The 27779-nt window shown below is 40.8% G+C and overlaps 1 protein-coding gene across 1 annotated transcript; it reads left to right on the plus strand.

Moving 5' to 3' along the window:
* Nucleotides 1-1657: 1657 nt before the first annotated feature.
* Nucleotides 1658-24132, plus strand: wnt10a (wingless-type MMTV integration site family, member 10a). The gene is made up of 4 exons (XM_056429326.1): nt 1658-1716; nt 3236-3501; nt 9494-9867; nt 21761-24132. The coding sequence occupies exons 1-4, from the start codon at nt 1658-1660 to the stop codon at nt 22331-22333; spliced, it is 1272 nt and encodes a 423-aa protein (XP_056285301.1). The 3' UTR covers nt 22334-24132.
* Nucleotides 24133-27779: the final 3647 nt, after the last annotated feature.

Genomic DNA, 27779 nt, shown 5'->3' on the forward strand with positions numbered 1-27779 from the left:
GTCTGAATGCTGCACTGCGAAGTGTTTTACGACTCTGTGACTCCACGAGGGCTTCCTTCACTCCAATGGGGGGGGAAACCTTTTTATTTGTGGTTTCTGAATCTTTATTCTAGCCTACTCATAAAGCACTGAGATGAGTGATATCATGTGTTCTTCATCAACTTCTTTAATTGAACGATTAAAGGACATGACACACAGGCACGGTTAGAGAAGAATGGGGACTTGCAGACGTTTTAACAAGCTCTTACTTTTTCATGAGACTTTTTCTTCCCTTCGAGCAGACTCTGAGATTTCAAACTTTATACATATAGATGCTTGCTATTAGAGGACAACTCATTAACATCAGTTTATTTCGCAGTACTCTGTGAAAATAATCATAGAAGAGGCTCTGATGATGAAAACGGGGGTTAGTGATTAAAAATATGCTGTTGCATTATTGGAATATTAGTATTATTATATATATACAGTATATATATATTACTATTATTGCATTATTATCCAGAGTTTTTTGTTATGCGTATGCATGCAGGGATTAAAAGTCATGATATTTCAGCCTGTCTCTATCTTGATCTTTCTTTTTTAACAAAGACTTCTCTTTAGAGTCCTCAAACTTTATAGGTTAGGGAACATGTATTACATATGAATACATATAATTCAAGGCAAGGGGAAATAAGCCTGTCGGTGGAAGATATAGTTGAAGTTGTTTGAATTCAATAAAGTAAAGAGTGAAATGAAGAATTAACATGGAAAGGAAATTGTTTAATCTCCCCTATTTGTTAGTTATTTTTGTATCATTGCAGGATGCACAACGTGTGTCATATAACACACACACACACACACACACACACACACACACACACACACACACACACACGTAGTAGCTTAAAACATTGATTAGAGGATAAAAGGGAAGGCCTAATTCTCCCCTGGGCTTCATCATAATTATCCTCCTCATTATATCCTCCTCCTCCACCTCCTCCTCCTCCTTCTCCTCCTCCTTTTCTAAGCAATACAATATTCACATGTACAATACACTCAATGAATATAAATGTTCCCCCTCACAGAGGGCGCAGGCTAAGTGTTGCTGGTGTCCTTATCTAAAAGGATCTCTATCCTGCTTTAACGAGGCACTTGACCTCCCTCGGCGCTCCTCTTCTCCCCGGGTGACGCAAAGCATAAATAAAAGTGGGCTGGCGAAGCGCTAAGTGCAGTAGTTTAGAGGACTACCGGAGCGCACCGGCGCATCATAGTCAAGCAGACTTCATTTAGAGCGTCTATCTCGGTCCAGCCGACCCTCTCGGATGTTAACGACATAAACGCAAAAACCTCGGCGGAGACACCGGGATGTGGACGGATGTGTATGAGAAACACTGCGCCGACTTTTTCCCTCAAACGCGTTGCAACCTCCTCCATTCAGTAAGTTGAGAGGTGGATGCAACTTTTTTTGTGAATGAGTATCCCGCCGCTGGCTGGCACATCTGGACGTCGTCGGAGCTGTCAAGTCCAGCGCCAACGTCCAGCCGGACCTGACCTGACCCCGCTGTTCTGCGTGGTCCTCCCGAAACTTTAAGGCGGAATACTGGACTTTTTTGTTGTTGTAACTCTTTCTTTGTCTCTTTTATTTTGAAAACTAAAAAGAAAAATTACAATGCACACAATGGAACTCTTGATCATCAGAATAACGTGCTTGGTGGTTATCTGTCTCTTGGATAAAAGGTGAGGAATTAATTAACACACACAAGTTAAATATCTGAGTTGGTTTACTACACCAGGAGGCATCTCTGTTTTGTTCGTTTTTTTTTATCAAATGAAAATGCGTTTTATCGTTTTTTATCGTAGCCTCATTTATTAGTTGCTGTGAATTAAGTGTTTGCCAATTGCCTGCCTTCCAGGCACCCCACAATGTTCCCAATCAATAAACAGTTGCTCTTTGGAAAGATAGTTGTTGAAACAGGTCTACTCTCAAAACACAACAGGTAGGAACACAAACTGGAATAACAGACACACACACACACACACACAGTTCAACATGCAATACCAACCAGAAAATAAGGCACCACTATGCAAATGAACAACATTTGATGTCCTGGCATGTTGTACTAGCTTGTAATTATCCTCCAAAACTACTGGTTGCTTTTCCAGTCAGAAAGATTTAACGTTCACGTTGGTTTCTTTGTTGAAGAGGTTCACGGAAAATAAAACTTTCAGTTACACATGCTGAAGTAAGGAAAAGTTTCTCCAGCTGTGTGTGCGTTACTGTACACTCCTTCCTACACCTGGGTATTTGTGCGTGTGCAAGCATGCATGCACACAGATGTGGAGGTTTGTGTGTGTGGTTTGTGTGTGTGTGCCCACCGGCATGCATGATCTTGATTTCTGTGTCTCAATCATACAAACGCTGTGACACAGAACCTGTGTTTTACTTGTAACGATAACGAAAAGAAAAAGCTGGGCACCTTTCAGTTCTCAAGCCATCATCAGCACAGCCTGTGTTTTCCTTTTTTACAGCTCTTACTGTTTCTCTGTGATGTAGAAAAGAGCTTTGACCGCTGTCAGCTGAATTACTGTTGTTTACATGATTGATCTGCAACAGAAGCAGCAGACAGTTAGAGACACACCTCGCTGCTAAAAAGCCATTGAATTTGCATGCCAACCGATTTTTATGGGTGAATTGCTATTATCATGCTAAAACTCTAAATAGAACTATTGGATACATCCCAACGAGTGGATGCTATTCCTTCACTTCCCACTTCAACTCACCTGACCTACTGAACATCTATTATCATGCACAGCATCAAAGTGCAGATCAGGATACTAAACCTGAACTTGGCCTAAATTTACACAAAATGAAAGTACAGTACATTGCAGGTTTCAGCGCAGGTGTTTAAACCACATGTTTAATCTGCAGAAATGTTTGCATGTAATATTGAATTACTTCATACTTTAGTATTTGTTGATATTTCAACCTCTGTATACAGAGTTGTCACCAATTTTTTAATTGGTGACAACTTTGCATGATCATAAGTGAATCCATCTCAGAAACAACACCCCACAATATTGTGAGGCTTAAGACGGTGTACCATCAAGTCAGGGTGTCTTTTTGGTATTACGGGAACTGACTGCTGTGGCACCCAAGGACCGACAGAAACCCTACTTGTAGATTTTGGTGAGCAACACAAGATGTATTGGTTGAACTTGTGTCTTGTCAATAACTGGTCCTGTGTGCTCCATGCAGGGTAGACTCCAATGAAATCTTGGGCCTGAAGCTCCCCAACATCGACCCGATCCTGAATGCCAACACGGTGTGTCTCACACTGCCAGGTTTGACGCGGCGCCAGCTGGAGGTGTGCATGAGGAACCCTGACGTGACGGCTTCAGCAATTCAGGGAATCCAGATTGCCATCCACGAGTGCCAGCACCAGTTCAGAGGACACCGTTGGAACTGCTCCAGCCTGGAGACTAGAAACAAAATACCCTACGACAGCATCGTCTTTAAAAGAGGTCAGTTGTTCTGTCACGATACAATATCATTTAGGAAAAGGCAGACTGTACAGTTTCCTTTCAGTTCACAATCGGCTTTTCTTTGAACCATGTTGCGTCTCTTCCATGAAACAATTGAATCGCAGCACGATGTTGTGGAATTTAAAAGTAATAAAATACACAAATCTCTTTTGAGAAAACTTAAGAGACATATTTAAGGCAATGGGGAGGGATGTCGACTCAAAGTACTGGTTGAAAAAAACAACAATGAAGTTCAGACATGCAGTTCAAAAGTTTAGTCTTCAAACAGGCTGTGGTTTCATCCTCAAACACACTTTGATAGAATACCTTGAAAGGATGGGCTTCGAAAGATTAGCTTGAACAAAAATACACGTCCAAAATAAGTATTGGCGCAATATTATTCTCCAAACCCAGATACTTTTCCACATGGAATTCTGTTATCTGACAAGTACGATGTTCTCCAAATGGGAACGTTATAGTGGCTAGTAGCTTGGTATCTACTTTCTAACCCTAACTGTGTACTCAATAGTAAAAAAAAAAGACCTCAAGATTACCAAACCTCATCCAGATCAGTTTTCTATGATGGTTTGTAGAGCTTGGAGCTTTGGGAGTAATCCACAAAGGATGAAAGAGGATCTTTAGCATTGGGAAGTCCTTCAGATGGACTCATTCGGGTTGATGACTGGAAAAGGCATCAGTTTCTTAATAGCCAGAGCACATGGATGGATGCACCGTGCACAATGTGATTGGTATTTTAGGCTTGAGTTTCTTGTTTTTTCTTATATTTTGCCACATGAGGAACAAGATAGGGCTCAAAGCTGAATTATTTATGAATCCAAATATTTAGAAATGACTGAAAAATAAGGCTCTAAAGTGTAATCAACTTATTTTTTTACTGAAAATACCCTGACATGTTGAGATGAAGGGCATCACAGTGCTCTAATGGAGTTTATTGCATTGTATATGAATGTATTGCATTAAAGTACATTGGCTTTGGTACGACAAACATCTATTTGTAAAAAAGTTTAAGTTTTTTGTTTATACAAATAAGTATGCAACATATTTAGATTGTTGATGGAATTCCCCATCATAAAAAACCCTGAACTAATTAAATGTGTCAGATGTTTCCTGGAGGTGTGTGATTGTTATTTGAGTTCTCCTTAATCTGTGTGCAAATACAATCATGAAACCTACATTATGTAACCTCACTGAAAACTGTATTCCCTGTCATCTCTATAGAACGAAACCCAAACAACTAGTAACTAGGGTTTACTCACACACCTCTGGTTTTACTTTCACCCCTTGCTGACTCATTGAAAGGTTGTGTGTCATTATTAGTACAGGCAGTTGCTGGTTGTCTGGCATCCCTGGTTTGCCTCGGGTGCAGAAACTCCAAACCACTGAGATAAACAACCTTTTTAAATTGGATGATTCATCTGTTGCAAGTTGATACATTCACAAAATCTCCACAGAAGTTTTGAGAAATGGATGTAAGTTAGCGTGCTGCAGCCATTGTTGTGTGCAGCCGCACAGATGTTGCGCTTTCCTCGACACAGAGTTACAGACATGGATGAAATATAATTGTGGAGATTCTCGCATATTTTAAATGTAACTACCCACGGAAAGATATATGAAAGGCGTATGCATAGCCAAACTGGTATTTTGCTTTGAATAATATACAAATGTATTTATATTTACACTGTAAAACAAAACCTTTGCAGTAGAACGAGATAGAAAGGAAATATCTTGGAGAATTGGAACCTCAAATATTCTGATAATGTACAAAGTGTTGGATTTGTGTATCAGGGGCTCTGCATCTCAATATATGTGTGCTGTCTAGTTTCACTACATCAGACGCTGCTCGACTCCTCTCTGGCTTTGTCACGTATCTCGCTGCTGATTGATTCTGCTAACTTTTATGGGCTCATGTTCATTCCTATTGAGCTTGCATCAAAAACTAGGCGAAAGAGGACGTTGAGCAAATTATGGATAGACAGAAATAGGAGAATCTCTCTCTTTCTTTCTCCCTCTTTTTCGTGTCACTGTGTCTGTGTCCTCCCTCACTGGGCTACTCCTAATGCTTTTACTTCCCTTGCCAGCCCAAGTGCTTGTGAATTTGCTCTCAGCACTTTCCCAACTCTCCGCGGCAAAGCATAAACCTGTTTAGTCGGTTTCTGTAACACAAAGTGACAGTTTCCTTTGAATCTTTAATTCATTTTGTCACTTTCTCAACCATCAGTTCATCCGGGCGTGGTGCAGCCGATACATTATTTGTTAGATTGATTTGTTCCCAGTCTTCCGGGGGCCCGGGTTGCAGAGCCCGGCTCAGAGCAGGTCGAGAGCTAAAACAGGAGTTCTCTGTATGAGGATGTGCCTAAGTGCCATCCCTTTCACTTCCCCCACCGTGTGTGAGTGTTGGTGTTAGGGTGTTCGTGTGAGTGGGTGCATCTTTTTTTGTTTGCTGATATAAAACCAAATTCATAATTGCCCTTAATAAAATGTTAAACATTAAACCTCCTATAATAATACTGTTATTGTATAAAAACAACAGATGAAATGAATACTTGACTACTCATGAAGCTGTTTTCAGCAAACAAAGCTCCAATAAACCCACTGTGTGTTAGGGTTAGCGCACAAGACAAGACTACAAACACAGATACAACTAGAATGGGCACTCGGTAGAGCGCATACCTTCGCATATCACAACATTGGACATTGAATTATGAACATTTTGGCATTAGTTGCATGCCAATTGAATATAAATTGACCGTGCAATGGTAAAAAGAAGATTTTGACCTATCCATGACCTTGACCTTGACCTTTGACCCGATTGATCCCAAAATCTAATCAAATGGTCCCCGGATAATAACCAATCATCCCACCAAATTTCATGCGATTCAAGAAGATGTTGACCTTTTCATGACCTTGACCTTGACCTTTGACCCAATCGATCCCAAAATATAATCCAATGGTCCCCGGATAATAAACAATCATCCCACCAAATTTCATGCGATTCAAGAAGATGTTGACCTTTTCATGACCTTGACCTTGACCTTTGACCCAATCGATCCCAAAATATAATCAAATGGTCCCCGGATAATAACCAATCATCTCACCAAATTTCATGCGATTCGGTTTAAAACTTTTTTGTTATGCGAATAACACGCATACAAATAAATAAATAAATAAATACACGGCGATCAAAACATAACCTTCTGCATTTTCAATGCGAAGGTAACTATAACGTACGTACATAGTAAGCTGCGACAGATATTTCCCTCCAGACTTGGTGGAGACCACAAACTGAGTTAAAAGGAGAGTGAATAATGGTTTTGTATTCATCAGGTGGACATAAATATGACTGGTTGTCATATCAACCTAAAGAGTATTGTGCATCTAGCTTGTAAAGTAGTACAGCTTGTGTGCAGCTGGAGACGTTGTGGGTAATGTCGCCCGCTTGTTGAAATGAGAATCAGCTTCCTCGCAGACTAAAAATCAACCGGCATCTGGTCGGCTCACTGTTTTTTAAAGTCCAAGTCGTTAATCAGGGCTTCAGATAAAAATAAAAATACAGCCCGACATTGAAACAGCCTTGGTGGGGTGGGGGTGGGGGGGGGGCTGGTTTAAGGCCTTCAGGTTAATGCATCGCTTTGCCAAATTTCATTGAGTTGCAGGAAAAGTTAAACCGTTTCTATTTTTATCACTGACGACCCTGCATTGTTTTATCCAGAGCCCCCTGTGTTGACCGACCAACCCGTTCAAATAAAAAGGTTTTGGTTTCTATCATGTGTTTTTTTTCACACTGTGTTGCTAGTTCCTGCAAACCTGCAGTACAGTGTCATGGGAGAACGGGAGACATTCGCTCATTAATTTCTTGTTGAGTCGTAATTGCGCTGCCTTCGACTTTTGATGTGCCCAGTGTCAAGAAAGACAAATAATTCCAGCGTGACAGTGAATGTGTGAAGCTTTACACAATTCCTCAAAATAATATAAAGTTTACTTAAATATACAAATAAGGAAACACATCAAACAGTGTTAAAAGGGTTAGTTCCAATTAATAGCCTTTTATTTGACTCCAACAAGCAGCCTGCATCATTTCCCCTTCAAGCAATGTGCTATAAACTCCTAAGTGGTTTCCTTTCATGTTTTCTTTACAAGTTTCCATACACAAGTTAGTGACTGCCAGAGGGGCGGCTTTTTTAGAACCCGAGGGCACCATGCTCACGGGCAGTAAGATGAGATCTAACAACAAACACTGCACGAGTGTACGAGTGCAAGCGCTGATGTCGCTCTTCATTCTTCAATATTCATGGGTTCCACAATTGGACAAGGGCTTTTTTTCCAGAAATATATCAACACGGACAGGATGAATGTGTTACATGTGTGTTTATATTGCCAGTGCGTGTTTGTCAGAGAAGAGGACTGTGACGTTAATCTTTTGAACTACAGATCAGTCGTGGTACAGTTAGACTTGCCGTCCAGGAGAAAGGGATGTATTAGCCATTAAGGCAAAAGCAGTCGCATGTCGCATGGAGAGATTATATGCACACAGCCATTTCACCACCTCCTCTTCCAGCAGTAGTCCGTCTGAGACGATTGGAAGTGATTACAAGGCAAAGGTTGCGGTGCGACATAATCAGCCTCCCTAACCTAAACACATGCACGAGTAGAGTAGACAAACACATAGTTTCAACCTAAATCTTCATTTTAAGACACGAAATTTGGAAAAATAATTAAACTATCAGACATTTGATCCTTCCTCAGTCAGAGAAGAAGAGAATTGCAAAGATATTTCAAAAGTGCATCGGACTGAGGGAGCCAGAACACATGTTGGGTCTACTTCTTTACAGATGGTACATGTCAGTAGATAGCAATGAGTTGCATATAGCCAAATATATTGTCCAAAAGAAGGAGACACAGCCTTGTTCAGTGTCTCAGTCCTCTGTGAGTCTTCTGATGGGAGTGGTGGGGGTCTGTTAATGTTCAGATGGCCCACAGAGACAAAGTACGTTTGCAACACTTAATTGCTATTGTTCCAGATGTTTCCCCATGTTTTATTAGTCTTGGTATTTCGGGTATAAAATAAAAAAGTGTGAATAAACTCTTTTGTGTATCTATCAAAATAGAGGAAGCTCTTTTACTACTATGGCGTTACTGAATGTGTTTGAGACAAAGTGTGCAAACTCACAAATTGGACAAATGTTGCGAACAGAAGTAAAACATGTTTTTGTCTCGCTCATTTAAATAAATAAATAAATATACACTTTTATTAATCCCCAAGGGGAAATTAGTTCTCTGCATTTAACCCATCCTTAGTTATTAAGGAGCAGTGGGCTGCGGTGAAGCGCCCAGGAAGCAACTGGGGGTTCAGTGCCTTGCTCAAGGACACTTCGACTTGCAGCTAATGGGGAGAGCGGGGATCGAACCCACAACCTTGCGGTTGAAGGATGACCCTCTTACCCCACTGAGCTACAGCTGATGTTAAACTGAGTTTTAGGATCAGGAAAATCACATGACATCTTTAAGTTATATCCAGCAGTTTTACAGCAGAACTTTAAAATGAAATAGTTTTGTTAAAAAACTTTAAAAATAGAAAATGTAACACGACTAAAGTGCGCTTGGAAACAATGACTTCGAAATCTGAACTCGGATTGTTATCAAATCGACCTGGTAATCGTCTCATTCCACCTGACAAGTAGATCACACATGCACACTGGTATGTTGTGCCTGCAGGTTATTGAAAATGTGTTGACATTTTACATGAACTCAATTTTTAATGTTTCATTTTGGACCAGTGAAGTAAAACAGAGTCAGTTAAGTGAGTTTAAATGTCATTTGAACTGAAGACGTGTCTTTTGTTACAAAACGTTCTCTTAGACAAAATATCCCAGTGTTTCCGTTCCCTATCTCGGTTTGCTGACTGTTACAGTTCTTATAACCCTCTACTTCCACATGAGGCATGACACCACTATCCTGTCCTTTCCGCCGGCAGGTTTCAGAGAGAGTGCTTTTGCGTATGCCATCGCAGCAGCAGGCGTTGTGCACGCCGTGGCCAACGCGTGCTCCATGGGCAAGCTGAAGGCATGCAGCTGTGACGAGAAACGGCGCGGGGACGAGGAGGCCTTTCGTATTAAACTGCACCGCTTGCAGCTGGAGGCCATCCACCGGGGGAAGGGTATGGTGCACGGCGTCATGGAGCACTTCCCCGCCGACCTGCCCGGACCCCAAGACTCCTGGGAGTGGGGTGGCTGCAGTCCTGACGTGGAATTTGGTGAGAAGTTCTCGAGGGACTTCTTGGATGCTCGAGAAATCTACAAGGACATCCACGCTCGCATGAGGCTGCACAATAACAGAGTTGGGAGACAGGTGAGTGGGGAGGGGGCGGTGAGAGAACGTGGCTGTTTGTGTGTGCACATGTTTCTCAGAGTTTTATGGAATTCAAAAGACTTGCAATTACCTGACATGGAAGGTTTAACCCTGTGGGGTCTGGGTCATTTTCTCGATTTTACACAATTTCTTAAATTCACCTTTTAATGAAAGATGCAATGCTGCTGCAGTTTTGCAGTTATAGGATCAAGTCCTTGTGGAGCTTGATCCATACCTGTGACTGCATGTAAATGCAGTTCCAATGCTGTTCCAATTGTAAACATGAAAAACAAACTTTATCACAACGTTATCAAACCAAGTCACTTCGAGGCTCTTTTAAATTAAAAATAATTCAGTGTGAGAGGGTTGTTTGTGCAAAAAGAATAGTCAGATATCACCATCATATCACCAAATATTAACTTGCGTAAGCGTTGTTTCTATTTTAAATTGACGAGGTAAAAAACAGGTAGAGACATCATCTTCCTTTGCTTTCAATGCAAATATATAATATAAATAATTATGTTGAATAAGATTATTAAAAGAAAACATATGACACAATAGAAAAGGTTGGAGAATGGGTGGTTGAGGTGCTACTGGGCCAACAATAATGCTACAGTACCCAGCACTTTCTGATTTTGTTGGCAAGGTCAGCATTGGCATTTTCGTTATCAGATTGCTGTTTATTTCCGCTTGTGTGTGTGTGTGTGTGTGTGTGTGTGATTGTTTATGTGTGTTTTTAGGCTTTTTTCCAAAGCTGTGATCCTGTTATTTGAAAGTAACTTTAATTATAACGATGTATTTATTTGAGCAATTCTGTGATTTAAATAGTAATTACATATTATTACAACTACGGTTGTATAATAAGACTTTTTGCGGCACCACAGGACAGAAGACGTAGTTTTTTCCAAAAGAAAAAATATCATCCTTTGACATGATCAACAACCATCATCAGCATCATTGTTTGTTTTAGGTATAGTGTGGGGTTGTTTACCTTTTGACAAAGTAAAAAGGTAACACTGAGTATATCACCATTTTTTTATTATTCTAATAAATATGTTACATTATTGATACAGCATTTTGAAAATGTGGTTTGAATATCATTAGAATAACACACTTCTAATGAGCTTTCTGCTTTTGACAATGGGAGAAAAGAGATGATACTCATTGTTCCCCGTTTCCTCTTGAGTAATTTGGACCCATATCTCTCCATCAGTTTACTTCTGGTTTCCTTGATTGTGCAGACAAAACACAAATGTGCAGCGCGTCACTGGCTTCCCCGCAGTATCTATAGTGGTAGAAATAGTGACAGATGTAGAACTGGTGACTTGAATTCCAGTCAGTGCTATGGACTTGGAAGAAATGACATAAGTAGTAGGCTAATGAGTTCATGAGCCAAGGATAGTAATTTGTCTTTTGGGTCCTTATCTTTTGCTGTGATGTAGTACGGTTAAGAAACGTGGTAACAGGCAGGTTCACAGAGTGGCCTCGTGTATGTTGTCTTTACTCGTCTGTTAATTAGTGGGTGAAGGCATACTGACACAACTATTACACATCTAAAACAGGTTTGTCTTTCTTTGTTAGCTTGTCCTTTTAAGGCAGTAAATCCTGTGAATATGCCCTTGAGGGTTTGAAAACTCTCTTCTTGTGCGTGAGTGTAGAATTGAGTCTGAAATGTAAAAGAAATGCAAAATAGCTGCGGACATAATTACCAACTTTCACTTCACTGTAAATTCTGCACTTAAGACGCAAGAACTTAGTTTTCCAACGGCGTGCGGAGATGGTCATATATCATCATTACTGACTATTTTACTGAGACAAGATGACACGTACACCAATTAGCCCATTAAAAAACACTATTATACAATAGGCATAAACTCAATAATCTAAATTACATGTGATGACTGTAACATCGATCACTTTAACAAAACACTGGAGATGAAAGACGTCACTCTTCATTTTGTTTTTTTATTTGAGTGATCGGTTTGAAAAATCAAGCTGATGTTTTTCTTGTGATCCGACTCAGACCAGACTGCATGGCAGTATAATGGCTTGAAGTCTGCAATACAAAATGCAATAAACAGAGGCATGTGTTATAAATCTGAAGAAAAGAGCAGTAAACTCGTAGATGTTACCGGATGCCACAACAGACAGAAGAATTTAATATGGGTGCTACACGGTGTGATAATAGAGCCTCAATTTCAAAGACTGGATGACAATTAAAGGCAAACGTTATGTGGTACATCATGTCACATTACAAACATTAATCAAAGCAACCTAGTTTCACCAGGCCTGAGGAAGTCTTTCAAATTCTGAATATGTAATCAGACCCTTTTAAACTTTGAATAGGCAGGTAGTATCTCAAAGAAAGCCAATTTAAAACCGGCATTATTTTAATTTTGTTAGATTTTTCCAGAAGGCCCTTTTGAAAAACGTAATATTGCTTCTCGGATTCCACACAATAAATGTAGCTTTCTGTTTGCCGAGCTGTGAATTTCAGGCCAAGAGAGCATCAATCAAACAAGAGATACTTTGACTCAAAGTCATCAACATGGACCATTTGAAATATTATAGTTATGACCAGAGCGGACGAACTGACACCCTCTTCGCCTGACCTCTGCTTCTTGTACTTTGATACAAGCTTGACGACCCCCGATGACCTTGGCAGGGTTTAAAGCTAAAGTCTTTCGACTGCTCACTTCTCTGATCGATCTGGTTATACTTCCACGTTGCACAGAAACAAAGAAAGCATCTCCAAACTGTTGAAAAAGGAGAGGAGATAGAGGAGACCCCCCACTGCTCTGTTGAAACTACAACATGAGGTGAATGGATGTTCATGGACAATAGAGACCGACAATGAGCAGACAGTGTGAGCTTTGAGGACAATATTAAATCAAGAACACATCAATGTTTGCGTAGACATGCTTAAAAACAGCTCGACGCAGGCTGGATATCAGTGCTTGAATAGGTTTAATGTGCAGAGACACTTCCTGGCTGTGGAGAAAGAGGGAGGAGAGAGAAAGTGTCACGTAAGGAAAGAAGACGCAGAACAGACTCAGAATGAGTCATTGCAGAGCTTTTACTTTAAAATACCATGCACCTTGATGACTTCAAATGCTATAGAAAGCCTTAACAAAAGAAACCTAAGAACTTGAAACACGCACACACACACACACACACACACACACTCTAACGACCCCTAGAATCAAACAGAAAACACTGACAGGTGGGACTTCAAAATAATGCCTACCCTTCCCGTATCTCTTTCCACCCACTGACCCGACACTACCGCCACCTCACCTCCCTCCGCCCCGCTCCTCCCCCCCATCCCCGGCCCCACTCCCCCTTTCCAGAGAAGTAGTCTTTAGGCAGAGGAATGCGGTGGTTTTTTAGTGGGGTGTGCATGTCGCCTCATGCCCACCCCAGGGTTCTCACGACGTCCCGTCTTGTTTTTAGCCCTAATTAGTGGCTGCTGGCAGTTTGGAAACAGATGTTTAAAACCCTGCAAAAGATTTTAGACTTCAAACACCAGGGCGGAAAGTAGAAAGAGATTCGCCCTTCCTTCCCTCCTCTCTTCCCCAACTGCTGCTCTGCCTCCTCCAACTTCTTACCAGCAGGGCTGATTACAGAAATAATAGTGAGCACTAAAGAGGTATTACTGCGGAGGGGAGGTTTACTCACATATGATGTCAGCATATCACTAATGCTATGAATATGTGACACAAGTTTACCAGCTGCTTATTTACATTTGAAAATATATATTATAATAATACATATGAATGAGTGTAAGTTGGACAAATATTTAGATAACCCACAGCTAAATAAATGTCATGCATCTACATTGTTAGATAAATCCCCTCCCAACAACGTTGCTAACCTAGTATTCACGGCATCTTCTGATTAATATTATTTGATAGTTTTCAATTAGTCTGAATTCTGCATTGACTTCAACGTGAAGATGCGCAGTTCAGCCCTTCACGGTGTTGTTGCAGCGAACCAAAACAAACTACTGTTCAGTAGTTAATAAGAGCGGTTTTAGAAGCCTGGCTCTGCGTTTGAAGTGGCTGCTCGTAACATGGAAACACTTAACCGTGGCAGTAAATTTCATGGCCAAGTTAGTTTTTCTTTATTTTTTTCCTCAGCGTTCTTCTCCATCATTTAGTGAGCACACCTCAAAACAAATGCTTGGCAAGCTTTCCTGTGTTCATGTTATAGGCTTCCAGCCATGCAGAGGTTCTGTTGAATCCTGTCGGTTCATTAGGTAGGTGGTGACAGTGCTGGCTCTGCAACAGTCTCCCATGTTACTGGCAAGCGTGGGCTAGTAATTACAATTTACCATCAGGGCCTGACCTCAGGGGAGTAAGCAAAGATGCTATCCCATTTTCATGAAACATAAATAACATTTCGACTTCTTTTGACTCCCTCTCCGAATTTGTAATGAAGCCAATCTGCTGTTCAATACTTGGAATTTATTTTGAACATTTGCCCTGCCTCTCTCTCCAAATAATGTCCAAATTATCGTTCAATGTGTACTCGTTGTGATGTTGACAGTATCAGTAAGTATCACATGTGGACAACTTATGGTTACGACAGGGATTTCAATGAAATCCTTCTGATTGGATCAGACGTATGAATGAAAGCAATAAAATAACACTTTAACAAAGCCCTGTGTCACTTTAACGCCATTGATGCCTGTGTTTTATCCTTTTTAAATATATTTAATGAATCACTTATATGTTTATTGAAGGTCTCATTTTAAATCGGTAATGCCTTTTTTCCTTGTTGCTGCTGAAGTGACTGAGTCGCCAACTAAATGTTGTTGTATCGTATTGTTAAATAAACATCCATATCCTTATCCTTATCCTCAAAAGTGACTGTTGGCAAACTTTTTGGTGACAGATACACAAACAAACATCTCAGACATGTATGCTGCTCGGCTAGCTACTGCTACCCTCGTGCTATCGGTCATAGCCTGGCGTTTTATCAAATGCCCAAAAAGCAAACCTGCAGGGAAAAGTGAAAGCTTTGTGTGGCAAAGGACCAAACACTCACAGCACCTAAATATGTGAACCAATCTGAGGCTAATTGAATCAATATATTTATATTCTCTTATTGTAGCTATTGGAGAAAAAAAACATCAGCTTCCTCTTGGCAAAATGTAGATTTCCTCTTGTCTGATGCCCCTACTGCATCCGTTGATGATAATGATTCAAAATTAAAATAACTTCCGCCACCTGGCCCACCTTAGAAGATTGTGGTGAGAACTGAGATGACACCAACTATTATCAATGAGTAGCTTCTGTTTCAGGCCACTGTCAAGGCACAGCATTGCTTCACCAAAGCATTGAAAAGGCCGTACAAGTGATTTAAAGCATAATGATTCAGGAGCAGCACCTCCCTCTGAATCAAATCCAGCAATCGTTTACTCCAAGGATCCTTTTATGCCTAATTTAACCCTGGAGCCATAATAAACTGCTGTGCAGAGCCCCTTCACTGTTCATGCATTGACTCACATAAAGTGCGTTTGATCAAAAAATAGCAACATTAGCGCGCTCTCGGTCCTGTGCTCTTCAGAGGCCGTTTCATATCATCAGTGGTCTGCAGTGCATTCCAGAGTCCTGACAGTACAACGGCAGAGCATTTGATCTGACCCACCATGCACGGTAAACACACCAACACATGTACACGCGCACACAATCACGAGCGTGTGCACATGCCTCTCCTTTACTCACACACTCACTCGTAAACATACACAGAGGCAAATGCTTTAAAAGCTCAGCAGGTGGAAGTGCTTATGCTGGTTATAACATTTTACAAGACTCTCTAAGTAAGAGCTGTGGACATCGTGTGTAATTACCAGTGGGTAAACACTACAGATATACAGACACACAAACACACAGTCACACAAACACAAAGAGACGCTCTAATGGAGTTATCGCTGTATACTGTTGAAAATGCTTTTGCTCAGTAATCGCATGTCATTGTGTTCGACTGTGTGCGTGTGTGCGTGTGTGTCGGTCTGCGCACGCTTAACTGTTCTTTTGAAGCAAGGCGTTTGATTTGTTTAAAGCGATGTCTGGGCTTAATGTGCTGCTGTGGGATTTGTTTGTGTGCTTTGATAGCGCCGTGGCTCTCTGCTTGGCTTTAAAGGCCATTTAGTAGATTGTCTTTGAACTGACAAACACACGGCAGCATGCAGACTAATCTGCTGTTTATCAGCAGGAAGGGTCGATTGTGGGACACAAAGACTTTCCCAAGAAGCGGTTAGTGGTGATGACACGGGGATCGGCCAACGATTAAATTCAATGCGACCAACAAAACAGGGAATAAGGTGTAAATGATGCATGTACTGGTATAGTGCAGCTGGTTATGAAAACATGGTGGATATTTATTTAATAAGACGTATAATACAATATGTTTTGATTGTTAATTTGGTTTAAAATTTAGACCATAATTCAAGCATGTCACGCATGTTTATAGACTTCTCATGTTGCCAATAAAAAAAGGATTAAAAAAGTATACAGGTATGAGATCCCATATTTGACAACAAGGAATACTTTTGGTGTGGGATTTCTCATTATTGTTGGAACATGCTCAGACAGAGAGCAAATTGCTCAATTCTACACTGGCTGCTTCCTCCCTCTATCAAAGATCGGTGGTGTTATGCGTTTTATGCCACAGGACTTTCCCTCTACAAGGGAAAAAAAACGTTGCTGTAAGTCACCCTTCATTACTACTGAGTCAGTATTGACAGAAGCACCTCTTGGTATTTGATCGGGATGAAAGGTGTGACATCAGGCTAAAGGAGTGTGGTAACAATCCTTCCCCCCGTCCAGTGGAGGTTTTTACTAAGACAGGCACTCACATGATGTGCCTATTTGTGTTGTTTTGCTTTAAGACAATTTGCTTCATAATTATTGACTTTTGCTCCAGGGAATGTGTTAAACATGTGCTAAATAGTCGATTGACACTTTTTTATATTCATTTAAAACAAAAAAATGGCGTTGATCAAGTAATAAGACAAATTCAAAAACAGGACAGAGTGTGAGAGTACAGTTGTCCTCGTTGTCAAATACTCCACATGACTGAAACTCTTGTGGTTCAATTCTGGCTGGGGAACTCGGTCCCATGTCTTCACCCTTTCTTTCCTTTCCTTGTTTTCTGGCTTGTGATTCTTCCTCTCGAGTAAAGCCAGAGCATCAGATTGTGGTGCCAGGGCCTGACACCAGCTCTGATCTTTGCTTTACTTCGTCCGCGACTCTTCTCAGCACGGTAAGCGGCTGCGCTCTACTCCAGTGTGCTGCACATTTCCCCGGTCGACTGTATTATGTCGCCTGCTGTCCTAATCTACCACCAACATGTTGTATTTGATCTCTGTCTGAGGTTGTTTTATAGAAGTCTCTGTCTTACTCACTGAGCCAATTAAAACTTGCCAGATGTTTGTTTCTAACTGTGGTCCGACCGCCATTGACTTTGAAGCAATATCATCGCTCAGTGTACGTGCAATGTAGGCCAAAGTGTTATCATTAAAACCTTCGCTCTTTTCCTAGTTTAACATGGTAACCTCTTGTATTCTTCTCAAAACCTAGACTTCATATGAACCTGCATCACCGTAGCTGATTGGAAGTGTGTTATCAAAACTGTTGGTTTCGTTGTGTGAGGAGAAGATCTTTGTATATAATTTTGGGTCACATGGCACAGACAATCACAGCTGATGACAGGTGGCATTGGATTGCTTATTACAAAGTAATAGCTCCACTACCAGCAGAACATGATGACTGAGCCTCAATGGAGTGTCAGCTAGACAGACAGGTTACTTGTTATCGCACTCATGCACACTCTCACGCCCACAGTGTGTGTGTATCAAGCGATGTTGGGACAGCAAAGAGATAATCCAAAGATCATCTCCTTCTGTTATACTCTTTTCCGTTCTCCTTTCCTTTCGTCCACATTTACTGTACACCCATTTCCCCCTCTCAGCTTCACCCTCCTCCACCAGTTCTCATCCCCTCAGGGGTAATTCTAAAGATCCACAACAAGCCATAAATCACTGCGTCTCTTTTCGTCCCTTTTTTCCGCCGGAACCACAGACCATGCAAGAGATGGTCAGACATGGCCCTCAGGTCTAGATGGGAAGGAACAGGAAGGAACCTGAACATTAAAAAACGTTCACCTGATCTTTAATAACCCTTCTGGATCTTGACAAATACACTTAGACTAAAAACATATTTTCTTTCTGACTCATCTTCTAACCCTAAATTCACACGACAAGTGAATGATCTATGCCCACTGTTCCAATTTGATTGCAAGTTATTAGAGTAAAAACAATTTCATGCATTTAAGCTGGTAACTAAAAGCATCAATTATTGCAACCTCTGTGTAAACACATTTAACATGTAATGTATCATTTCTATAGGATTAAGTTACTGCTCATTTGTTAATGTTTTTCTTTTTCTCCTCATGTACAAAATGTACTCGAGTGTTTCGCAGCTCTTTTGTTTGGTGGATCTTCACATGTCATACGGACATACCTCTTTTAATATGGCAAGAGCTCACAGCGTCCCAATTTCATTTTGACAACCTGTTGAGGATTTAGATTGAACCTGTTTGGCATCTTTTTTTACGTACTTGTCAGCCAGATTTATTTTCTTTTGATGAGTTTTTTGGAGCCGGCAAACTTTAATTAAGCCAAGTCAGAGCAGAGGTTGCCTTGTGTGTTTCATGGATAGGTCCACCCTAAAACAGAATTCACAGATGTTATGACTTTGATGCTGAGTTATCTACAATTTAGAATGCTCTGGTATTCTCTTTACATTCAGAAAGTTGCAGGCCTCGCCAATCGGTAACAGGTTGAGTCTTATAGAATAAAGAAACTTTTAGGATGCAGCATGAATCATTTATCGTGACACATGAGGCATTCATTTTTCTAAAACCTGCACCCTTCAGACCCATCGACCACTGGCTAGTTTATATTTGTGGTTGCTGTAATTGCAAACTTCCCAATATCCAATGAGGAACTCTCTATATTGTTATACTACCTGTAGCTCCACAACATCTATTTTGTGAATGATAGACTGCCTGGCCTTGGAAATAACGCAGTAGGAAGGCTAAACTAGATAGCCCGACACGCAACATATTTAATTTCACGTTAGATCCGCAAGCTGCTTGTGTGTAACGAAGAGGCTAAACAAACACACTACCCTCTGAATTTTTGATATCTTAATTCAGCTCTGCTCGCGCTGCCTCGGCATGTGGAGAAATCCAAAGGCCTGCCTTGGCGGGTTAAAGTTGCTCGGCCATGTTTGGACAATCACTGTTCAGGGGAAGGTCGATCGCATTTTGCTGTAAATAATTGTAAATATTAGGTATAGAAGCCAGACATGCTGTGGCCTTCTCCTGGAAGCATCGCAGTTTTAGTGAGAACATTTCCATGTGTTGCTTCCAGGAAACCCGCAGAAAACATTTTTTCTTTACTCTGATAGGCTACACAGAAGAATAAAATACACAAATCATGAGGCTGTGGTACATAATCTCCCCGAATAATCCGTCTCTGCCAAAATATGACATAATGTGATTAGAAATAACACTTGTCTGCTTTTTTGTTGTTTTACTGTGCTTTGAAACCCCTATCCTGCTGTGTGAATGTACCTTCAAACAGAAGCAATGTGGATGCAATTATGACTTAGGTCAGTTGTTCCCTTTAAGGTTTAAGTGGGTTGGAGAGTTTTATGATTACAGACTTTGCTGTGTGTTTAAGACCAGCGCGTTTGTGATTCTGGGGTTGCCTCTGCCCTAAAAACTGAACCAAACGCTGCAATCTGAACTCAGTGCAAGTGCTGTTTGAGCTGGTATAATGTTGTTTACTATAAAGTCCTACAGCCTCTCCTCAACACAGAGTATAGCTTCTTTAAATGTTGTTTTCAACACTCCCAACAGTAGACCCATTTTTATACAAAATACATGCTTCTTTAAAGATTTTGTAATCGTTACAATACACCACTGAAATGGAGTCAAGCTGCAGCTGCGATGTTCTAATCAATACCTTTTCTTAAATGCGCTTCACATTCCTGGCAGATTTGATGAGTGATAGTAACATAACCCAATCTTAGTATAGGCATAAATGTACATGATGTGTGATTAACTAATATTTACGTAACCTAACCTAAACTATATGAACAGATTTACATGTCTTTTAGTTGTCGCAGCAGATGGGTGAATCATTAACAACCTCCTGTTCCCGTCTAGTCAACTGATTATTTTATTTCAAATTAATTTCTTTTGCACTCTGACTGATAATTATTAACTTTGTAACAAACAAGTGTTTTTTTTTTGCTTCTCTTTTTTTATTCTTCATTCCAGACAGATACGTCAAGCAGTTCTATTCATCACTATTTAATTATCTCATCCACCTCTCTCAACAACAAAGAAACACAATTTATGTTATCCTTTTTTAACTCTGCACGGATGGGAAGCCACAACACAGCGTGCAATGCAGCCTTCTAGCATGCAAGCCCACACCAACTTGTTCTAGCTGCCTCTGAAAAAAGGTGGAGAAAAAAAGAAGTCGGACTATTGAAGTCGCGAAGTGGGGAACAGAATTGTCACACTCGATATATACATTATAGATCTCTCGCATCACTAATTTTCCCACTATCCTTCCGTTCCTACTTCTTCTTCTCTAATGGATGAGATCCTAGTTAAAGAACGGAGGAAGTTGGACTATCTTATTTCTTTATCAGTTTGATCCTCATTCTGCAGTTTCATGTTCTGAAGGCAAAACAAGAAGAGACTAAAGGATCATCCTGGCACAGACATACGTTCAACATAGGTACATACAATAAAGCTGACTTTGACTTTGATTATAGGCAGTATCCCACACAAGCATGGGCATACGGTCTAAGTTTTAAGCAGACACAGACCCAGAAACAAAGAATAGACTCCCCTCCTCTCCTCTTTAAATTGGTCACAACTGTGGTTCGCCATCTTTGTCTCATTCTGTGAGGATGCAAGAGATTGTGTGGGTGACAGTGTGTGGAGATTAGCATTATTGCTAGCACATGTGTGGACTGTGTTGAGCTGTGCAAGTGTCCAGCATGTGTGTGTGTGTGTATGTGTGTGTGTGTGTGTGTGTTGATAGGGGTGGCAACAGCAGCAGCATCTGTCAGTACTCTGGGTGGCCTGAGTGTTCCTGTTGGTAATTGGATCTTAAAGTTTAGAAAAGGTGATGACTGACAAGCATACGCAGACACTCACACACACACACACACACACACATAAATACATACACATGGCCTTGAGGAATTATCATCATGAAGGACAGGATTCATGCCATGTGGGATGTACCTGTGTGTTTGCGTTTGTGTGTGTGTACTGAATAGATATTGTAGTGTTGGTCATCATGCTCTGATTGAACATAATATGAATACTGTAATCGTCCAATGTGCCTCTACTTGTGAGTCATGCATGGAGTCATTACTTGATGCCAAAAAATGAATAATGACACTACTGTCTGTTTGGTAAATGCCTGCATCCATCTGTGTTATTTGATATCAGTGTGTTTGACAACAGGCTCAGAGGCAGACCACCTGGCTTGTTAAATGCGGGAACAATATTCCTTAAGGGAACTATGTGTCATTCACTATTCGGTGGTGGGCTTAAAAGAACAAACACATTTCCCCCCCAAAAAGTTTGAATCATGACATGCAGTCTGCAACAACATGTGGATGCATATATAGTAAACTACAAAGGTATAGTAATCAAGAAAGCCATTAATCCTTCTCCTTTTCTTTCTCCTCACCTCCTCCAACCCCCCTCCTCTACATCCTTGCCTCTGCTCACTTCCTCACTCCATCCTCCTCTCTCTTTTTGGTCTCTCTCCCTCTGTGGTTTTTTGCAGGTGGTGCTCGACCACATGAGAAGGAAATGCAAGTGCCACGGGACGTCGGGGAGCTGCCAACTAAAAACCTGCTGGCAGGTCACCCCAGAGTTCCGGGTAGTGGGCTCAATCCTCAAAGAGCGCTTCCACATCGCCACGCTCATCAAGGCTCACAACCGAAACACCGGCCAGCTCGACCACTCCAACCACAACAACAACCACCACAGCCACCACAACAATCACAACCACCACCACCACCACCACCACCACCACCACCACCATCATCAGAAAAACCACCACAATCACCACCACCATTCACATCGGCGGCGGCCGAGCATCAACGAACTGGTCTACTTTGAAAAGTCGCCAGATTTCTGCGAGCGGGACCTGGGCTCGGACTCGATGGGATCGCAGGGCCGGATCTGCAACAAGACCAGCCCCGGCATGGACAACTGCGAGAGTCTGTGCTGCGGGAGAGGCCACAACATCCTGCAGCAGACGCGGAGCGAACGCTGCAACTGCAAGTTTCATTGGTGCTGCTATGTGGTGTGCGAAGAATGCAGGATAACAGAGTGGGTCAGTGTCTGTAAATGAAGAACACACACTAAAAGACTGTCCACACAAAAGTAAACAAAGAAAAAGAGACCTTTTTTAAAACCAAGAATATTAATTTTGAATGGGGAATACTGTAATAGACTGTAATATGTGTGCCCCATACCTTTTTCGCGGTGGACTGCTGTTTTCCAGAAGAGCGAGGACAGAGTGTGAAGAGGTTGAGCGAGCAGAAAGATAGATGTGCATGTTGGTTAAGAGTGTGCACATGCACACATGAAACTGCCACAACTCAGAGAGCTTGGATGTTTACTGTCTTCCTCTTGAGATAAAGGAACATAGTTATATCAGTGAACTATCTGAAAGCTCTGAATCTGACATCTGGGCTCAAAAAACAACAACATATTGTTGTTTCATCAGCATATGTTGACTGACGTACAGCTGCAGGATATTCAAGTGAGCAAAGAGGAAGTTGAGAGTAAGCAGTAGATTGCATGCAAAGAGAAAATAATAATGCTTCAGAGCACCAGCAGTATATAAAGTGGAATGGCTGAGCACGACACACCTGGAGCACTTAAGGATGTAGTGTTTTGTTCAAGGGCAGTTCAGAAGTTAAAATGTTCATCGCAACTATCATGTTACACCCAAAAAAAATACAGCAGTGGATTGTCTGGCTCAACTGACACTATTACTATGTAGTATGCATAATGTGTAGCCCTGCTTACAGTGATGACACCCTTAAAAAAAACACATTCACACAAGTCCAGTGACAGACTGGACTATTTCAATTTGAAGGTTCCATTAAAGGGGCTTTCATATTCACATTACAGCAATGACCAATCACAGTGGCTGAAGCTGAAGTCGAAGAAAATTCAGATTTCAGATTTTTCGGTACGATTCCTCGTAAAACAAACTTTAAACTGAAACCATTTCCTTTCCTCTAATAGAGGGTGTTGAAATAAGATACACACAAATCAGCTTCCAAGAGCATAAGTACGAGCACTGACTCAATGCACAATAAGGTTAGTCTCCTAGCACAGATATGTTGTCCTTCATTGAGTTCTCTCAAAACAGTTATATGTGGTGTCTGTGTTGTCAGGACTGTCAGAGTTCGGAGCACAATAGACCTTTATTTAAGTAACGTTTTCATCCTCAGCATGATCTGAACAGCATTGTAAATATAACCGAATGATGCTGCACAAATACAATCAATAAAGTTAAAGTGCCTCGGGAAACTGAGCACACATGAACAGGCTTCGGTTCCTCACACTATAAACATCCTCAGCTGCCATCAATCAAAGTGTTTCCTGTTTTGTGATGTAATGTACATGTGTGCGACACTGTATGCTTCTTGTGATATATCGACACTCACCTTCTACACACTTCTTGATCGTAGGGATTTTCTGACGTTAATGTCAAAGTATATAAGTAACAAAGTTGATTCCTGTCTATGCACAATTCAAGGATCATATTTGATCTCAAGTGTATGAGTGAGGCTTCTTATCAGACTGTAATTTATTTCAAGCAAATATGTTTCTGTGTTCAAAGCAGGGGGAAAAAAATCTGGAAATGTGTTTCCAGTATAACAGATTATTTTGATTCTGATATGTAGTTTGCACATACAGAACTGTGCCCAGGAAAACTCTGGGAGATATCAGCAATATGCATTTTTTTCATGTCATAAATGTAATGTATGTATGTATGTATTTTTATGTTTTAATATGCTTATTATCTAAGTTATTTTATTTTTGTGGATAACTTAATATTTGTAAGACAATAAAGAAAGACTATAATATTGAAAGGGGCTTTAATGTAATGAATAATAAAATACATAAAAGCAGTTTATTTGGTGAGAGGACAGTTTTATGTTTATTGTATCACTCGTTAGAATACGAATGATACATAGTTACTGTATGCTAGCATATGTTATGGTAAGTTTACTTCAAAGTCATTAGTGTCATGTGTTGCCGTAGAGAGAGGACCCAAATGCCAACATAACTTCCAAACCAATATTTAATTCTGAATTACAACTAAACAGGTAACACAGAAGGACACACAAGATCCAAAGGTACAAAGCCACACTGGGGAATGATACAAACAGGGTTTAAATACACAGGCAGGCGGAGGTGATTGGACAACGGGAAACGAGACACAGGTGGACACAATGAGGGCGGGGCCAGCAATCACACAGAAGGATATAATCAGGACCAGGGCAGACAATCACAGGGAGACAGATGACACAAGGACTTCAAAATAAGACACAAAACAAGACAGAAACTCAGAGTCATGACAATTAGTTTCCCTTCCTTTGTGAATATATATAGCTCAGTGGGGTAAGAGGGCCGTCCTGCAACCGCAGGGTTGTGGGTTCGATCCCCTCCCATTAGTTAGTCAAAGTGTGAGTGTGTGAGCAAGGCACTGAACCCCCCTTGCTTCCTTCGGCGCTTTCAGCGAGCCTAATAAAAGGAAATAAACTAAGGAATGGTAAGATGAGAGATTGGGTTAAAGGGGGATGTATATTCTATTCTATATATATATATATACACTACCGTTCAAAAGTTTGGGGTCATCCAGACAATTTAGTGTCTTCCATGAAAACTCACTTTTATTTATCTAATGAATTGAAAATTGAATAGAAAATATAGTCAAGACATTGACAAGTTTGCAATAATGATTAATATTTGAAGCATTAATTTTGTTCTTTAAACTTCAAGCTCAAAGGAAGGCCAGTTGTATAGCTTATATCACCAGCATAACTGTTTTCAGCTTTGCTAACATAATTGCACAAGGGTTTTCAAATCAGATATTAGTCTTCTAAGGCGATTAGCAAACACAATGTACCATTAGAACACTGGAGTGATAGTTGATGGAAATGGGCCTCTATACACCTATGGAGATATTTCATTAGAAACCAGACGTTTCCACCTAGAATATTTATTTACCACATTAACAATGTATAGTGTGTATTTTTAATTAATGTTATCTTTATTGAAAAAACAGTGCTTTTCTTTGAAAAATAAAGACATTTCTAAGTGACCCCAAACTTTTGAACGATAGGGATTATCATTATTTTGTACAGAACTTATTTTGAACCAGTTAGAAGAATACCAATTTCATCATCAAAGATTACACTATTCTTGATCTTTTAGTCACAAAGGAAAACAATTGTCATAAATACATATGATATTGTCATAAGCGACAGATAGATTTTTTTTTTATTGACTGTCTTGCTGTACCTTATGCCTTTTGAAAGCAGATGTTTAGTTCTGTGCATACACAAAGTCGTCAGACTTTTAAGAAAAGTAAAGGAATATCAATAATATATAATCACTGTAATTTCATACTGTAAGATACATTACCATCAACTACAGCAGTTGCTATTAGGAATACAAAAAAGTCCCACGCAACAAAACGGCTCTGTTCTCATAGTTATTACTTAGTTGTAGTTACAAATGGGATAATGACATTTTGATTGAGGTTTTGTTACTTCTGGAAAAGGACCGAAAGATCTACAAGCCAGAGCCCGTTTGGTTGGCTCAAATGGTTTATCCGCATATCCCTTCACCCTCAGTCTCAAATAACTTTATAATAAAAGTCACTATTTCTGTGCACTGTTGTATGTTGGCTTCGGACCAGATGTCTAGCAAACATGGGACTTCTGCAGAAGTCGGAACTTGGAAGCGGAGACCGCAAGCTGTTTCGGACCAGTTGCTTTGGACCGTATCAGAGGACTGCTTTCACAACTGCCCAAACAAACCGTAGGAGGGGTTGAACCACAAAACTGCAGACCCACTGTTCCACTATGGCTCATTGGTAGAGCAGGGTCATCCTTCAATCAGAGCATAGGCGGTTTAATCTCTGGCTCTGCGAATCCATGTCGATGTGTCTTGGGCAAGACACTTAAGCCAATCATCATTGAGTCCTTTATTGCCCTTAATGCAACTCAGTTGTTTACCTTTCTTGCCTTTAGTAAATACTCATATCTCAAAATGTAACACCCTGTTCTGTGTCTCCTGTGTTTCCTGTGTTCTGTGTCTCCTATGTCTCCTCTGTGTCTCCTCTGTCTTGATTGTTTCATTCCCTGCACCTGCCATCAGCCACTCTTGTCTTGTTACTGTCTGATGCAGTACACCTGTTTCCCCCCCTATATATTGTGTAAGTCTTTCCCTACTGTTGGATTGTTGTCTATAGTTCTGTGTCTTTAGTGCCGTCTTCCGTGTGCCCTGTATATTCCGGACCTGCCTGTTTGACCCTGCCTGCCTGCCCTGCCCCCGATTGTTTGTCTGCCCCCTTTTGGATTTTTATTCATATTGATTCCAGCTTGTTTCTCTGCGCCTGAGCCTCACCCCGTGACAAAACCCTGATACAAAATCCACACCTCTAGTTTGTAACGCAGCCTTTCTATATAAATTGTCATCTCATTATTTGTGGGCTATTTTAAGACTAAGACAAAATTGGGAGGATATACTGGTATGAAGGAGGATGTAGTCTGAGAACAACTGTTTCTTATGCATTAAAGACAGTCTTTGACAAGTCCAGCTATTAAATGTCAAATCTGATGTGGAGAAAGTATTCAGAAGCTTTTATTATTTCCACATGGACTGAAAAAACAACAAAAGACCCATCCCTGGAATAGTTGAGCTCCATATTCTTATTACATCCATTTCAGTGATCGCTTCTGACTGCACATATCTTGAACGTTTTGTTTGAAACCCTAAAATATAGCCAGGCCAGATAAGAATGTGGTCAAGTGTAGACCCTGCCATACCAGTGTAGCCACTGCCTTACCAGTGTAGCCCCTGCCTTACCAGTGTAGCCACTGCCTTACCAGTGTAGACCCTGCCTTACCAGTGCTTGCGTGCAGAGAAAGATCCTGTTGAGCGTCCTGACTGACTCACTTATATATTCCTGGCCCTGAGGGAAGTGATGAAGTCACCAAGTCAAGTGTAAGAATGCAAGAGATACACTTTCAAAGTAAACAGATGGGCAGTAAAAAGGTGCTATTTCAGAGTCATGCGGTTCTATTCTTATCCAAACATACTGCTCGCTTTCAGGGGGAAAAGGAAAGCTTCCTTTGAAGGCTCCCTACTCTCCTCTGCACTCCTTGGAGCACCATCTTTACATTGGGTTCAGTATGCATGGAGCACCTTTTAGTGCATCTTCATCTCTCTTTCTACATGTATACATAGTTTATGAGTGGATCTGTTCTCGTGGTGACGACACAATGTGTGCATTGCATGTACATGTTTGTTTTTCCAATCATGTGTGTTTCGTTTTGCGAGCACATGCATTTAAGTGACAGGGTGTGTGAATGCATGTTCCTATTATCTGTTGACAAGGACCTGATGCCAAGATTGAGAAACCTGTTAAATCCCTGCGGGGTTGTTCCACCAATAGGCTTTAATGGCTGCCAAGCCAAAGTTCAGCTGATCCTCTTTATTGTGTAAAATAAGAAATTGTGTAGAAATCAATCAAAATGTCTCTTTTT

The sequence above is a fragment of the Pseudoliparis swirei genome, chromosome 2, assembly GCF_029220125.1.
Source record: "Pseudoliparis swirei isolate HS2019 ecotype Mariana Trench chromosome 2, NWPU_hadal_v1, whole genome shotgun sequence".
NCBI classification, from domain to species: domain Eukaryota; kingdom Metazoa; phylum Chordata; class Actinopteri; order Perciformes; family Liparidae; genus Pseudoliparis; species Pseudoliparis swirei.

Excerpts from the sequence above, each read along its gene's own strand:
- wnt10a (XM_056429326.1), top strand. The coding sequence starts at position 1,658 with ATGGAACTCTTGATCATCAGAATAACGTGCTTGGTGGTTATCTGTCTC. Across the intron at positions 3,502-9,493 it reads CAGCATCGTCTTTAAAAGAG|GTTTCAGAGAGAGTGCTTTT; the intron begins GTCAGTTGTTCT and ends TTCCGCCGGCAG. Across the intron at positions 9,868-21,760 it reads ATAACAGAGTTGGGAGACAG|GTGGTGCTCGACCACATGAG; the intron begins GTGAGTGGGGAG and ends GGTTTTTTGCAG.